Below are 12,083 nucleotides of genomic sequence, written 5' to 3' on the forward strand. Positions count from 1 at the left end.
CAGCTCTTGGTTTGCCCAGGACAAGCTGCACTTGTGCTCAGCATCTTATTTGTCCCAGGGCTTGGTCCTGAGCTCCCCTAATCCCCTTCTGTTAAAAACACCCTGAGTCTGATCCCTCCCTGGCTTCTGTGATGAGCCTGGCTCACCGTGTTTGCGAGCCCTCATTGTCCGCAGGTGGAGACGCTGAGAAATTCTAACAGCTTTTCTGTAACGTGGGTTTTTCCTGCAGTTCTCCTTTAATACCCCATTTATTCTTTACAACCATTCAAACCCAGTGCCATTTGATGAACATCAATGAAAAGCCAAACCCTGCTCTTGTGCCAAGGATGCCTTGTCTGGGGAGACCTTATAACCCAGGGGAGGGGGAAAGCAGCACCGTTCGGGTTCATTTATTTTATTTCTCCTAAGTTGTGCTTTTGCTGATGTATGTTAAACACTGTTTCTCTAACCCCATTGATAACCAATCATTTTAATTTGTAGCTTGCGGAGGGTATGACCAGCTCAGCATTAATTAACATACCAGCTTCTTGGGCCCAGCCTCATGTATGTATTGCTTAATTTCTAACTTACTTGCTTGATTAATGGTTTTTATGAATGATATATGTGCATATATATATATATATATAAAGATCTGTAAAAATTTAGGCATTTCCTTTTGTGAAAGATGCCCTCACTGTCCTAGAGAAAGGGCAATTTTGTCTTGCTACAGGTGTGTGTGCATCTCAACATCATTTTCCTTCATGCTAAAGACAATGAGGTTGGTTTTGGGAGGAGGGATGAGGATGCTTCCTCCCTCTTGTCCTGGCAGAGCTGGCAGAATTATGTATGTGCTCGAGGTCTGATGTCTTCCCAACAGCTTCTCGCTTCTTGGTGCACAGCAGCAGAGCCTGGTAGCTCACTGGAGATGGTGTGTCCCGGATGGCTGCAGTGGCATGATTGAGGAGTTGATGGGGCTTCTGTGCTCCTCCATGTCCTAGCTCAGGGACCATCACAAGTCCTAGGCATCATGTCGGTGTAAGTTGAACTAAGATGATGTTGACCTTACATGAGGAGGAGGGTTTCACCGCAAGGAGGGTTTCATCTCATCAGCAGGACTTTGCACAGTCCTGGTCCTTGCAGGTATGCAGCCTGGTGCCCTCAGAGTGTGGGGATGAGATGCTAGGCAGTGCCCAAGCAGTGACAGTTCCCTCCTTGGAAAGTGTCTCCTGCTCCCTGTATGCATTTTATTAGGATATTAGACGTTAGGAAGAAATTATTTACAGCGAGGTTGGCGAGATGCTGGCACAGGCTGCCCAGAGCAGCTGTGGATGCCCCATCCTTGGCAGTGTCCCAGGCCAGGCTGGACAGGGCTTGGAGCAACCTGGGCTGGTGGGAGGTGTCCCTGCCCGTGGCAGGGAGATGGGACTAGGTGATCATTAAGGTCCCTCCCAACCCAAACCATGCTGTGATTCTGTGATTTTTTTCATAAGAAAATCAGATGTTGGGGTCTTCCTGGATTTTGTAAGAAGGGCAGTGAAGCTGCTTTGCTTTCTCCAGGCTGATGCTCCAGAGAAACAAGTCTTTTCCATGCCCCAAACTCATCCCTAGCAGGGTTGTGACCTTGGGGCTCTTCACCCCTCTTAGATCTCTCTTGATACTGGCCTATGAGTTACAGGAATAGTCTTCCTTTGAGATCTGACCATGCAGGATGGAAGGAAAGATCAATGGGGCTTTCACTTGCTGAAAACAGAGTAAAAATCGAGCAAGCAGAACATATAAGAGATGGGTTGCAGCTTCACAGCAGCTGTAACTTTTGCATGCAGAAGTTCCTGATGGGCAGCTTTGTAGGTCTTGGCATAGGGTTGGAGGCACATTTAATGTCCAGCCTGTCTCTCCATAATACAGAGATAACGTGCTTTGTTGGCCCTAGGCGCATCTCTCCAGTATCCCCTTTATCCTCTGTACCTGCGTAACGTTGCTCGCTGATACAGCTTCCTTTGCCGCACAGGCGGATGGGTGGCTGTGCTGGGATGTGGAGTATGGAAACAAAAGCCCCATAAATAGCCTCCCCCTTCCCTCTGTTCATCAGCATTTTTCATTTACGTGAGTATGTTTTTGTTTTAGTTCAAATAAAATTTAGGGAAAAAAATCAGAAAAAAAAAAAAAGACAAAAGCTGCAAACCATTAATTTAAAATAAAAGCAACACAATATTAGGCAGTAATAAACCCATTCTCCTGGCCTTCACCAGGACCCTACAAGAATGTGATTAAATGTAATAAACCTCATGTCACAGAGAGCTGCTGATGCCTCCTGGGGAAAACCATCCTGTTTTGGAAAGCAGGTCACCGAGACGGTCCGTGCACGTCTTTCTTCCCGTCTCCTGCTCCTTTATAGCTGGGGAGCTTTGCACGAAAGCAGGAGCTGTGGAATGAGGCATAGGGGCTGCAGCTGGTTAAATATTAGGAAAAAAGCTTTTACAGCCAAAAAAATCCAGCCCAGTTGTGGAGTGTGCGAGGGAGCTCCTGAACTTTGCTGGGTTCTGCCTCTGACCGTGGCGTTAATGACCTGGAGGAGGGGGAGCATGGTGGGGGATTGTGGACTTGCCCCTCATGGAGAGCTGAGCTTGCAGACCAGGTTGCCCATTTCTTGGTGAAGTCCACAAGAGTTGTTTTTTTTTTTTTGTCCCTTCATCTCGAGCATCTTTTCTGCCTCCCAGCATGCTGAGAAAACCTTGAAAAACTCCAGACCCACAAATGGCTCTGGGAAATGGAGCAGGAATTGCTTGGGGGACCTGGTGAACCCCCGAGGTGGGTGGTGGGTATCACTTCTGTGGCATCGTTCCCCTGCACCCACCTGGGGGGTAAAGGCTGGGAAGAAGTGCTAGTGTGGCAGGGATGTCAGATCAGGGCTGCCAGAGCTGATGCTTCAGGCTCTGCCTGGAGCCTGCATGAATACAAGCACTTAATCTGCAATTGTTTATAACCTAGTTCATAAACCCTTTCTAATCTGGCCTCTCTTCGCACTCCTCTGGTGTTGCTGTTGCCAGAGTCCTCCTAGACAAAGTCAGGAGTTGGCCCTTCGTCCTTCTTTCGTCCCTCTTGAGAATCTTTGGCATAAGCGAAATGAGACAGTTTTGCAACAGCAATGTCTTGTGGATCCACTTCTCTGCTCCAGATCTGTCCTCTTCCCGCCGCGCTGAAATCCTGGCTCATCTCTCTGGAGTTCAAGTGATTCAATCATGTTCAAAGGGTGAAAGAGAGACTCATGACTTCTTAAAATGTCAAAATAAGCTCTCTCATGAACCATTTCCCCCTCTCTGCCTGGGAGGAGCACTCTGTCATTATCCACAAGACCCCCTCCTTGTTGTCTTGTAAATCCCCTTTTCAAACTGTCCGACCACCCCGAGAGGTTGGACACTGGGCTTGGCCAGCATCCCCTCAAAGCTCTCCAAGGACAGAGGTGCCATTGCCCTCCGTGTCTCTGCCATGCTGCCCATCTGAGCCGACCTGAGAGCGATTGGGATGAGGTCCTGGTGACCCAAGGGGTTTTAATTTGGGAAAACACAGGGGATGCAGGACAGAGGAGAGCCCATAGCCATTGTCAGCAGAAGGTGCAAGACACCTCTTGCTAAGATCAAAGCTTATATTTGTCAGCTGAACTGTGAGTACAGCTCAAGTAGGTGTGGTATAGATGCCGCCACCAGAGCTGGTCGCAGCAGGATCCCTTTACGAACAAGGGACTGTAAAAATCTCTATGGCTTTGGCCTCTTTTTGATATCTGCCTTAAGAGCAGGATTTAAATGGAAAATATATGGGGCAGTTTCCCATCCTTCTCCTTTTCTACGCAGCAAGCACAACGGGAGCCGAATCCCGAGTGGGGTCCCCGTGTTCTGTATTAATGATAAATAAGAGTTATTAGTTCATTGTTAAGGGCAAGAGGAAAATACATCAACGCTTCTGAAGAATCACTTTAAAATGTTCGACAGATACGTCTGGGACTTACCAGAAAGCTGTTTGTGCAAGCAGGGAAGAAGGATGGGGTATCTGGGGCGGAGACGTTGCATTTTGAAGAGCCACCAAGGGGCTTTGAGGACCCTTTAGCAGGGTGTCCTTGTCCATGTCTCCGCTACCCTGCTCAGGCTCAGGATCAAAGGGGCAGACAGGCTTCTTCTCCTGAGAGGTACACGTGAGCTTTTGAGTCTGGATGAGTGAAAACGTGAGGTTAGTGTGAAAGGCCGGACGTGGGCGGCAGGTGGAGGGACCAAGGTCTGTAGGAGAGCTGTCCCTTTGCAGAGGACCCCCATCATGGTTAATGCCCATGCAGCTCCTGCATTCCCAGCTGTGATCCCAGCAAGATCTCCTCTCCACCAGACTTAACTTGCTGGAGCAGTCAGGCAGTTCATGAGCATCTCCCAGAGGAGAGAAGCTCACGAGGCGCTCTCAAGCACCTCTGAGCTATGAAGCTGCAACGAGGAGCCTCTGATCTCTCCTGAGAAGCACTGTAAGGTTCTTTCTATGCAGTTATTCGTACCATTATTTTAGTACCATGCTTTCGTTGTAAGAACTACAAATAACCCATCAAATGACAAGTTAGCAAAGCTAACCCAAGCCAAAACCAAAAAGTCAAAATCTGTAAACTATTTGGAATAATTGGTTATTTGCTGTGTTTGCTAGTTCCAAATCAGAGCACATATTTTACGGCTTATCCTGTTACTGTTAGCTGGAAGAGCTCTTGGTGTTGGATATCTCCTGCTGAAAGCGGTCGCCAACCCGCTCTGGAGCCCCGTGTCGCCCTTCAATCCTGCAGTCTGTTTTTTATCCCAGTGTTTCATGCACACTTGGGGAGGCACGGCACTGCCACGGACGATGGGTGGAAGCCCTCCCTGACCAATCTGTGTAGCAAACTGGTTTTCCACCAGCTTTCCACCAGCTTTCCACCAGGGGAAAGCATCCCCAAATATAAGCTGTGGGACAGAGGAAAAATAGTGGCAAGAAGGTGCGTGGGTGGCTGCCCCCGGGTGACCGTGGCTGAATGTAGGCTGGTTGAACAGGATGGGGAAAAAAACCCACTGAAAACAAAGAGTTTTGTCCACTTCTGAGCAAATTCAGGAGTACAGTAAAAAAAAAAAAAAAAGGTGAAACAGCCAGAAATGGATAATTTCTTTTTATGAACATCTGCCAGTTCACACCTTGAGGGTTAACAGAAGGAGAAGCCAAGTCCTCTTGCAGCCTCCATGTGGGGGTGCTTGTGGTTTTCTCCTCCTCCCTCCAGCCCTGCTTTCTGCACGGTACAGCTCAGAGCTGCTGCAGATCCCTGGGACAGGCTGAAGGAGCCAGGTGAAGGGACCAGGTTAATGAACCCAAGGATAACCACAAGACCAGTCCCTCCTAGTGAAGAGGTTGGAGGTCAAGGATGGGGTGATTATTAACATGAAAAAGCCTTTCTCCAGCTCCCAAGGTCTGGCAGGTGCAATGTCCCAAGCCCAGCTGGTGGCACCTCCACCCTACTGTCTTGAGCAGAGCATGGCCTCCCAGCAGGAAAATCTGATTTTTCCTGCCTCCCAGGCACTTCTGCAAATTCTCCTGGTCTGCATTTGTAGGTTATGGAGCCCCTTGGGGAGTAGAGACTGACCCTGTCATGGGGATAGCTGGCACCTTGGCTTGGGTGGTGGCTGGCTGCTCGGTGGCAGAGCTGTGGCGGGGATGTCTCCCACAGCAGCGAGCTGCTGGGTTTCCTGCCTGGGCGTGCTGATAGAGCAGCAGAGGGATTGGGGATGTGGTTGGAAAACCCCAAGGAGTGCAGCTGCGGTGTTTAAAGACATTTTTGTGTTCCCCAGCTGTTTGCCATGGCCTCTCTGCTGGAGTTCTCTGCGCCTGCAGGAGGACAGGGCTGGGCTGGGTTAGTTTAGGCGGGTAATGAGCTGAGCTGACCAGGCTGCCTTTGAGCTGGAGTAGATGAGGATGCTAATACCACCCTCTCCCAGAGATGCAGGGTGTCACCTCCTGCAAAAGCGTGGTAACAAACAGCTGGGGAGCTGCATCTATAAATGTCCGAGATGTTTCTAGAGGGATCTTCTCATCCCAGCTGCAAAGCTTTCCCATTGCAGGAAATCTGCCTCCCAGATGTGAGGTGCGAGTACATTTGAGTCTGAGGCAGTGGCTTAGCTTCTCTAGAGGCAGTATTTATTATTGCTGTAATTATATATATACATTCACACAGGGAAGAGTGTGTAATCGGTAGAAGAGCAAGCATAAGTATTAAGACTTCAGTTATCTCATGCCTGCTCTGCTCCTGGCTTTGCTGTCTGAAACAGTAACATGTCTGTGCCTCAGTTTCCCCCACCTGTGAGGTGATAAGGACTAAGTTTCACCAGAAGCCAATATCTCCTTTGCGTGGCAACTTCTTCAGTTTCCACACCTCCTTTTGCTCCCGACTGAAATGACCATTTCAACATATTATGTGAAAACTGGGTTGTGCTGGCCAAGCCCAGACTCCATCTGGGAATGCATCCGATGGGACGGGCTTGCAGTCACAGCAAACCCTGGGCAGTGAGGAAAAAAATCAGTCTGGCTCAACCTCCCTGGCAAAAAATGAGGTTAAAACTGGTGCATTCTCTGCTGGATAAAACCAAATGAGATTGGAAATATCCTGAGAGCCGCTGGGATGACACAGGTCTGCATTTCGGGGTCTGGGGGACGGAAGGATTGGACAGCCCTGTGCATAGCCCTGGGTAAAAGTCCTACGTGAAGACCAGGCACGGCTTAAACCTCCTTCCCTGTTAGCTGGAGGGGTCAGTGAGCAGCGGCTGCTGGCTCTGCTGAACCCACCGCCTGATCCAGAATGCCCTTAAGGCTGTGTCTGAAGAGCCTCATTGACTTCAGAGGGATCTGCACACTCAATTGAAGTTAAGCATGTGTCTGAGTGCTTTTGCTATGTCCAGGCTGTAATCCCAGAAATGTTTCAAGTGGGAAGTTGCAGCCTGCTGGTGAAATTCTGTTTTTTAAGGCATTTTTTTTTTTTAAATAAGTATCTGAATTCCTTTATTTTTGGAAACAACCATGCTTTTGGCTATAAGACATTCCTCCTTTCTGGGATGCCCCCCTGGAAGGGACTCTCCTGCTGCCCCTGTCCTGGATGCTTACAGAGGTGCTGAGAAACTGATGGAATGGTCCCATTCAGGCTCTTGCCTGGTGAAATGGTCCTGGACCCTCTTCTGCTGCTCCTGTGTTAAAAGTTGACTTTCCTGTTTTAGCAGAAGATGCCAAAGCCACGAACACTGGAGCTTGAAAGCTCTTGCCTTTATCTAAGTATGGAATGGGAAAATGTTTGCAATCCTGACTCCAGTCTCATTTGGCGCGCAGGTGCCAGCCCACATTACGGTGGTCCCCGCTCTGTGGGAGCAGTGGTCCTGAGGGAAGAGGGAGTGGATGGGGAGACAGCAAACCTTCTGGTAACCATGACAGCAGGTTGCTGCATCTGAGTAAGCTTCTCTCCAAGCTAAAATTTTAGGTTTCGGTCACTTGATGTTAAATTTATCTCAAGTGATACTCACCCATGGGTGCGTGTCCTGTTGTAGGGTCCAAGCAAAGCTCAGAGAGGGCATGAGGGATGCTTGAGGTCCCTCAGCCTTCTGTGCTAGGGCTCAGGGCACAGACCCCAACCCTGAGGACCCTCCTGTACCGTGTCCAAGGTGAAACACTGGAGGTGATGTTGGCTGTCGCCTGGTTGCTAAAGGAAACCCCTGAATTCAGCTGCTTGCGACTGGAGCCATTGCTTTCTCTGGCTTTCCCATTTGCAGGCAAATGGATTAATGTCCTTTGCTATTAACATTCCAGCTGCTCCCCTTGCCTCCTTTTTTTTAAAAAATTTTTTCTTTCCCTCTTTTTTTTGGTAACATCAGTAGAAATCAGCAAAAATATCTAACCAAATTCTTTGTCTTGGGGCTGCAGAAGATACCATGGGTAAGTTGTCAGATTAGTTTAAGTGCTTTCTTTGTAACTCAGTACCTGTGGAATGTCGTAATAAAGCCATGATGGTCAGAGTGTAGCTTTTTAAACAATAAAACAGGGGAAGTGATGAAAGGCAATTTTTTTTTTTTTTTTTTCAAAAAAAGAGAGGCAGCAGAGGCCTCAGAGTTAATTTATGTAATATTTCTATTAAAAACAATGTCTATTCAAGACAGCAATTTAAAGCCTGTGCCGTTGGCTTAAAATATAAATCCAATAAACCTCTATTATGATTCCTCCATTAGGTCAGTGTGATGGAATTTTGTGGACTTCTAAAATAAGACATCATTATTTTTCAGGAATGTTTCATGAATCACAGTCAAAGCCCCTTCATCTTTGCTTGTATAAATTTCAAAAATGGTGCACTTATAAAATATATACATTTGCTGAAGCTGACAGCAGGCTTTCTTCTTGGAACAGCATCTTTGGAGCTGAAATGCAGTTTGTGTAGTAGATGAGGCAAATGCTTGTTAATGGTGTGACGGCTGTGGGCTGTAGTGGTGTGCACTGAGGTTGCGTGAGATTTGCCCATTTCTTTGTATAATATCAATGAGAAGAGAGTTATGGTCTTCCTGAGAGAGGTGCAGCACCTGAGGACCTTTTCTTTTTAGTGGAAGTGTATGGATTTTATGCATTCATTTGCCCATGTGCTTTGTTTGGATGGGGAGGTTGAGTGGTGCTGGGATACAAACCAGAAAGGCAAGCCCTATCCCCAAAGCCCCCCAAATCTTCCAGGCAAAGCCTACAGCAGGGGCCAAGTTTAAGAGCAGCCCTCACATCCCCCCTGAATTTCAGGCTGTCAGGACCATGTCAGCATGAGAGTTAATTTGTCTCATCCCCTGTGTGGTCCTGCACCGAGGTCCTGGGAAGATCACCACCCAAATGGCCAAAATCTGCCCGAAAAACACCACAAGTTTATTCTTGTGAGCTCATCCTCCCATGGAGAATCATCCTCTCTGCTGCCTGGTCCAGGTCTGTGGCAGCTCTGTGGCTGCAACAGCTGGATTTTGATGGGAAGCATCCCAAAACCACCTTGAAACCAGGGAGTGAGGAGCTGCAGGTTGGGTTTGCAATAGCTTCATTGTCTCTGCAGGACAGAGACCTGCCAAACCCAGGCTGTGCTGTGGGGCTGGCCACAAGTTCAGCTCTAGCAGTTACGGGAGCTGCTGCTGCTGTTGATCGCTGGGTTTTATTTGTGGAGATGTGTAACTTTGGTGTCCCGTGCTGCAGGAGGAAGAATTCATTGACTGGTGGAGCAAATTCTATGCTTCCACAGGAGAGAGGGAAAAATGTGGCTGCTATTTGGAGAAGGGCTTTGACACCTTGAAGGTAAGTGGTCTTGGCTGGGTCTGGCTCATTGGACTTGCACTCTCCATGATGTTTTTCCACAAGTTTTGATTTTTTTTTTGGGTGTTCAGGCTTTTTTTTCTTTCAGGTAAAAAAACCGCAATAAAAATACATCATTTTCCCCAGATAACAGGTAGTTTTGCTTTAAAAATAACTATTTTAAAAACTCAAGTTTCTTTGCAAAATCCTTTCTGGTAACTTTGCACTTTGCAGCTGTCAAGAAATTGTCCCTTCTCTAAGTGGCAGAGGAGATGGGGAGCTGCCACCTTGAACAGTGTTTGGGAACAACAGGGAAAGCCAGAGATTGCTTAGGAGAGGGGAGATTTAGGTACATGTTTATAAGGAGTGCTAAAATTAACACAGAGACCCAAGTAAGACTAAAATGCAAAAGACTGCCTGGTTAAGGAAAGCATTCCTAGCAGGAAGGTCTCTGGCTGATGAAAAACCCTCTGCAGCACCTTGGCTTAGTCTGTGTCTTCCATGATGTGCTGTTATATATTGTAGGGTTGCCAAAAGTCTGATCTTCATCACTGTCCCGTAGGTGCAACAAGGGTGACAGGTCCCAAGACTCTGTTCCTGCGGGTGGAATCTCCCTGGGACCAAGGAGCTTGGGTCAAGTCTTGTCCAAGATCAGTGGGGACACGCTGCTGGACCCCCTCTGCCCAGGAGCAGTCCCTGCCCTTGACCCTGTCTCTCCCTCCCCAGGTCTACGAGACGGAGCTGGAGAAGGTGGACGACTTTGAGCATCTCTCTGACTTCTGCCACACCTTCAAGCTGTATCGTGGCCGGTCGCAGGACTCAAATGATGACCCCTCAGTTGTGGGGGAGTTCAAGGTGTGATAGTCTCTCTACCTATGCCTGATCATGCAGGCCCCTGGGTGGAAGGTCTGGCTGCTAGAGTGGGATGATGTCAACTGAACTGGTTTTGGGTAGGACTTCAGTGAGAAATGGGCCATACAAGTAGACTACTGGGTCCAGTCTGAACAACCTGCCTGTGCAGGTCTGGCTGCTGTGTTCCCAACAGCGAGTGCCTTGCATGCTTCAAACCCAGTCCAGGCTGTGCCATAATCCTGGAGCAAAAACCCGTCTGAAACCGATGCTGGGTGTAAGCGATGGAGCATCTTCTTCCTCTGGGGTGGTGGTGGGAGCGTGTGTGAGGACTGATGGTCTTGCCACGCTGGTGCTGCGAACTCTGCCTTTGGAGATGTATGCCTGGTGCAGAGGAGCGATGCATCCTTTGCTCTTTTTAACCTTTAGTCTATTTGCAAGAGAAGATGCGGATTAATTTTTTCTAGCTTTTCTTTTTTTTTGTTTTAATATTCCTGCTCTTACTCAGCACTCTCCTGACCCTAACAATATCCAGAGACTGATTCTTGACACTTCACTGGGAGGAAATCAACTCTGATGAATAAAACACTTGTAAATTTTTGCATTTTCTCTCTCCTCCTCCCATCCCTCTCTCAGGAACTAGCTGCTTTGTTCAGGAACCCTTAAAAATGTCCCTGCAGAAAAAGTCTCAGCCTAAACCTTTGCTGGGGGGCAGTTTGCATTGGCAGCAAGACCCCTTCACACCTCTTTAATAGCTTGAAGGCTCAAACAACAGTGAAGTAGAAGAGGTGAAGGATGAACAGGCTGAGGGGGCTCTGTGTTAGAGGTCTTACAGCAGGGGTCCTCAAACTATGGCCCGTGGGCCGGATACGGCCCCCAGGGTCCTCAATCCACCCCCCGGTATTTACAGAACCCCCCCACCTCCCCCCCTGCCGGGGGCTGGGGGGGGGGAACCAAGCAGCCGCAGATGACTGCCTGCCACTGCATCCGCGCGCCGGCCCCCTGTTTAAAAAGTTTGAGGACCCCTGTCTTACAGAGTTTGCATTGATGCTCAAGCAAGTGATGAAGGATACAGGTAGCTTGCCACCCTGCTCCCAGCTGCCTGGATCATGAAAAGCCTGGCAGGACATGGTCTGGTCTGGCAGAAAAAAAGAGGGTCAGGATCTGGGCTTGGTACCTGGCATTACAGTAGTTTTAGTTGCCCCATCCCTGGAAACGTTCAAGGCCGTTGGACGGAGCCTTAAGCAAACCTGGTCTAGGGAAGATGTCCCTGCTTATGGCAGAGATTGGACTAGATGACCCTTAAAGGTCCCTTCCAACCCAAACTGTTCTGTGATTCCACACAAGCATTCAGACTGTTGTTGCAAGCCTGCTCACCTGAGACCCACCTGCACATGTGGGTACGCAAGCACAGCTGAACACCTCTGTCTTCTACAGGGTTCGTTCAAAATTTACCCTCTCCCGGATGACCCGCGAGTCCCAGTGCCGCCTCGGCAGTTCCATCAGCTGCCAGCCAGAGGACCCCAGGAGTGTCTCGTCAGGGTCTACATCATCAGGGCGTTCGACCTCCAACCCAAGGACACCAATGGAAAGGTACCCTGCTGGGGAGAGCTCTGGTGGACCTCCGTGCTGGCTCACGGGGTGGGCTTATCCAGCACAGCAGCCCAAATTGATCAAAATCTGCATATATGGCTTAAAATTTAGAAACAATCAGGACAGCAAAAAGGAGAAAATCCACCCTTTCTTTCTGCCTCCATTGCAACATCTGGGAATCCCAGGAGCCAACTTCCTCCATTCTGAGGGATTTTTCAGTAAGGCTAGTTAAAATAGCTAAATGCATTTGATTTTTTTTTTAATTTGTTTTTTATTTTGGTGCCAAAGGAAACAAAATTGTGTCTTTCACATGATTGCTTTTTGCAAAG

General features: G+C 48.5%; 1 protein-coding gene across 16 annotated transcripts in view; it reads left to right on the top strand.

The window, feature by feature from the left end:
• DYSF (dysferlin) overlaps positions 1–12,083 on the top strand; it is a 104,429-nt gene that overhangs the window by 57,657 nt on the left and 34,689 nt on the right. For 9 of the 16 annotated variants that reach the window (XM_055713943.1, XM_055713966.1, XM_055713924.1 and 6 more), the window contains 4 exons: positions 481–543; positions 9,217–9,315; positions 10,039–10,167; positions 11,599–11,754. In XM_055713943.1, the coding sequence (XP_055569918.1) occupies positions 481–543; positions 9,217–9,315; positions 10,039–10,167; positions 11,599–11,754 (447 nt within the window). The remainder of the gene's footprint in view (positions 1–480; positions 544–9,216; positions 9,316–10,038; positions 10,168–11,598; positions 11,755–12,083) is intronic. The other 7 variants (XM_055714007.1, XM_055714014.1, XM_055714019.1 and 4 more) reach the window with 1 other exon arrangement.

This window comes from Falco cherrug, chromosome 1 (genome assembly GCF_023634085.1).
Source record: "Falco cherrug isolate bFalChe1 chromosome 1, bFalChe1.pri, whole genome shotgun sequence".
Taxonomy (NCBI): domain Eukaryota; kingdom Metazoa; phylum Chordata; class Aves; order Falconiformes; family Falconidae; genus Falco; species Falco cherrug.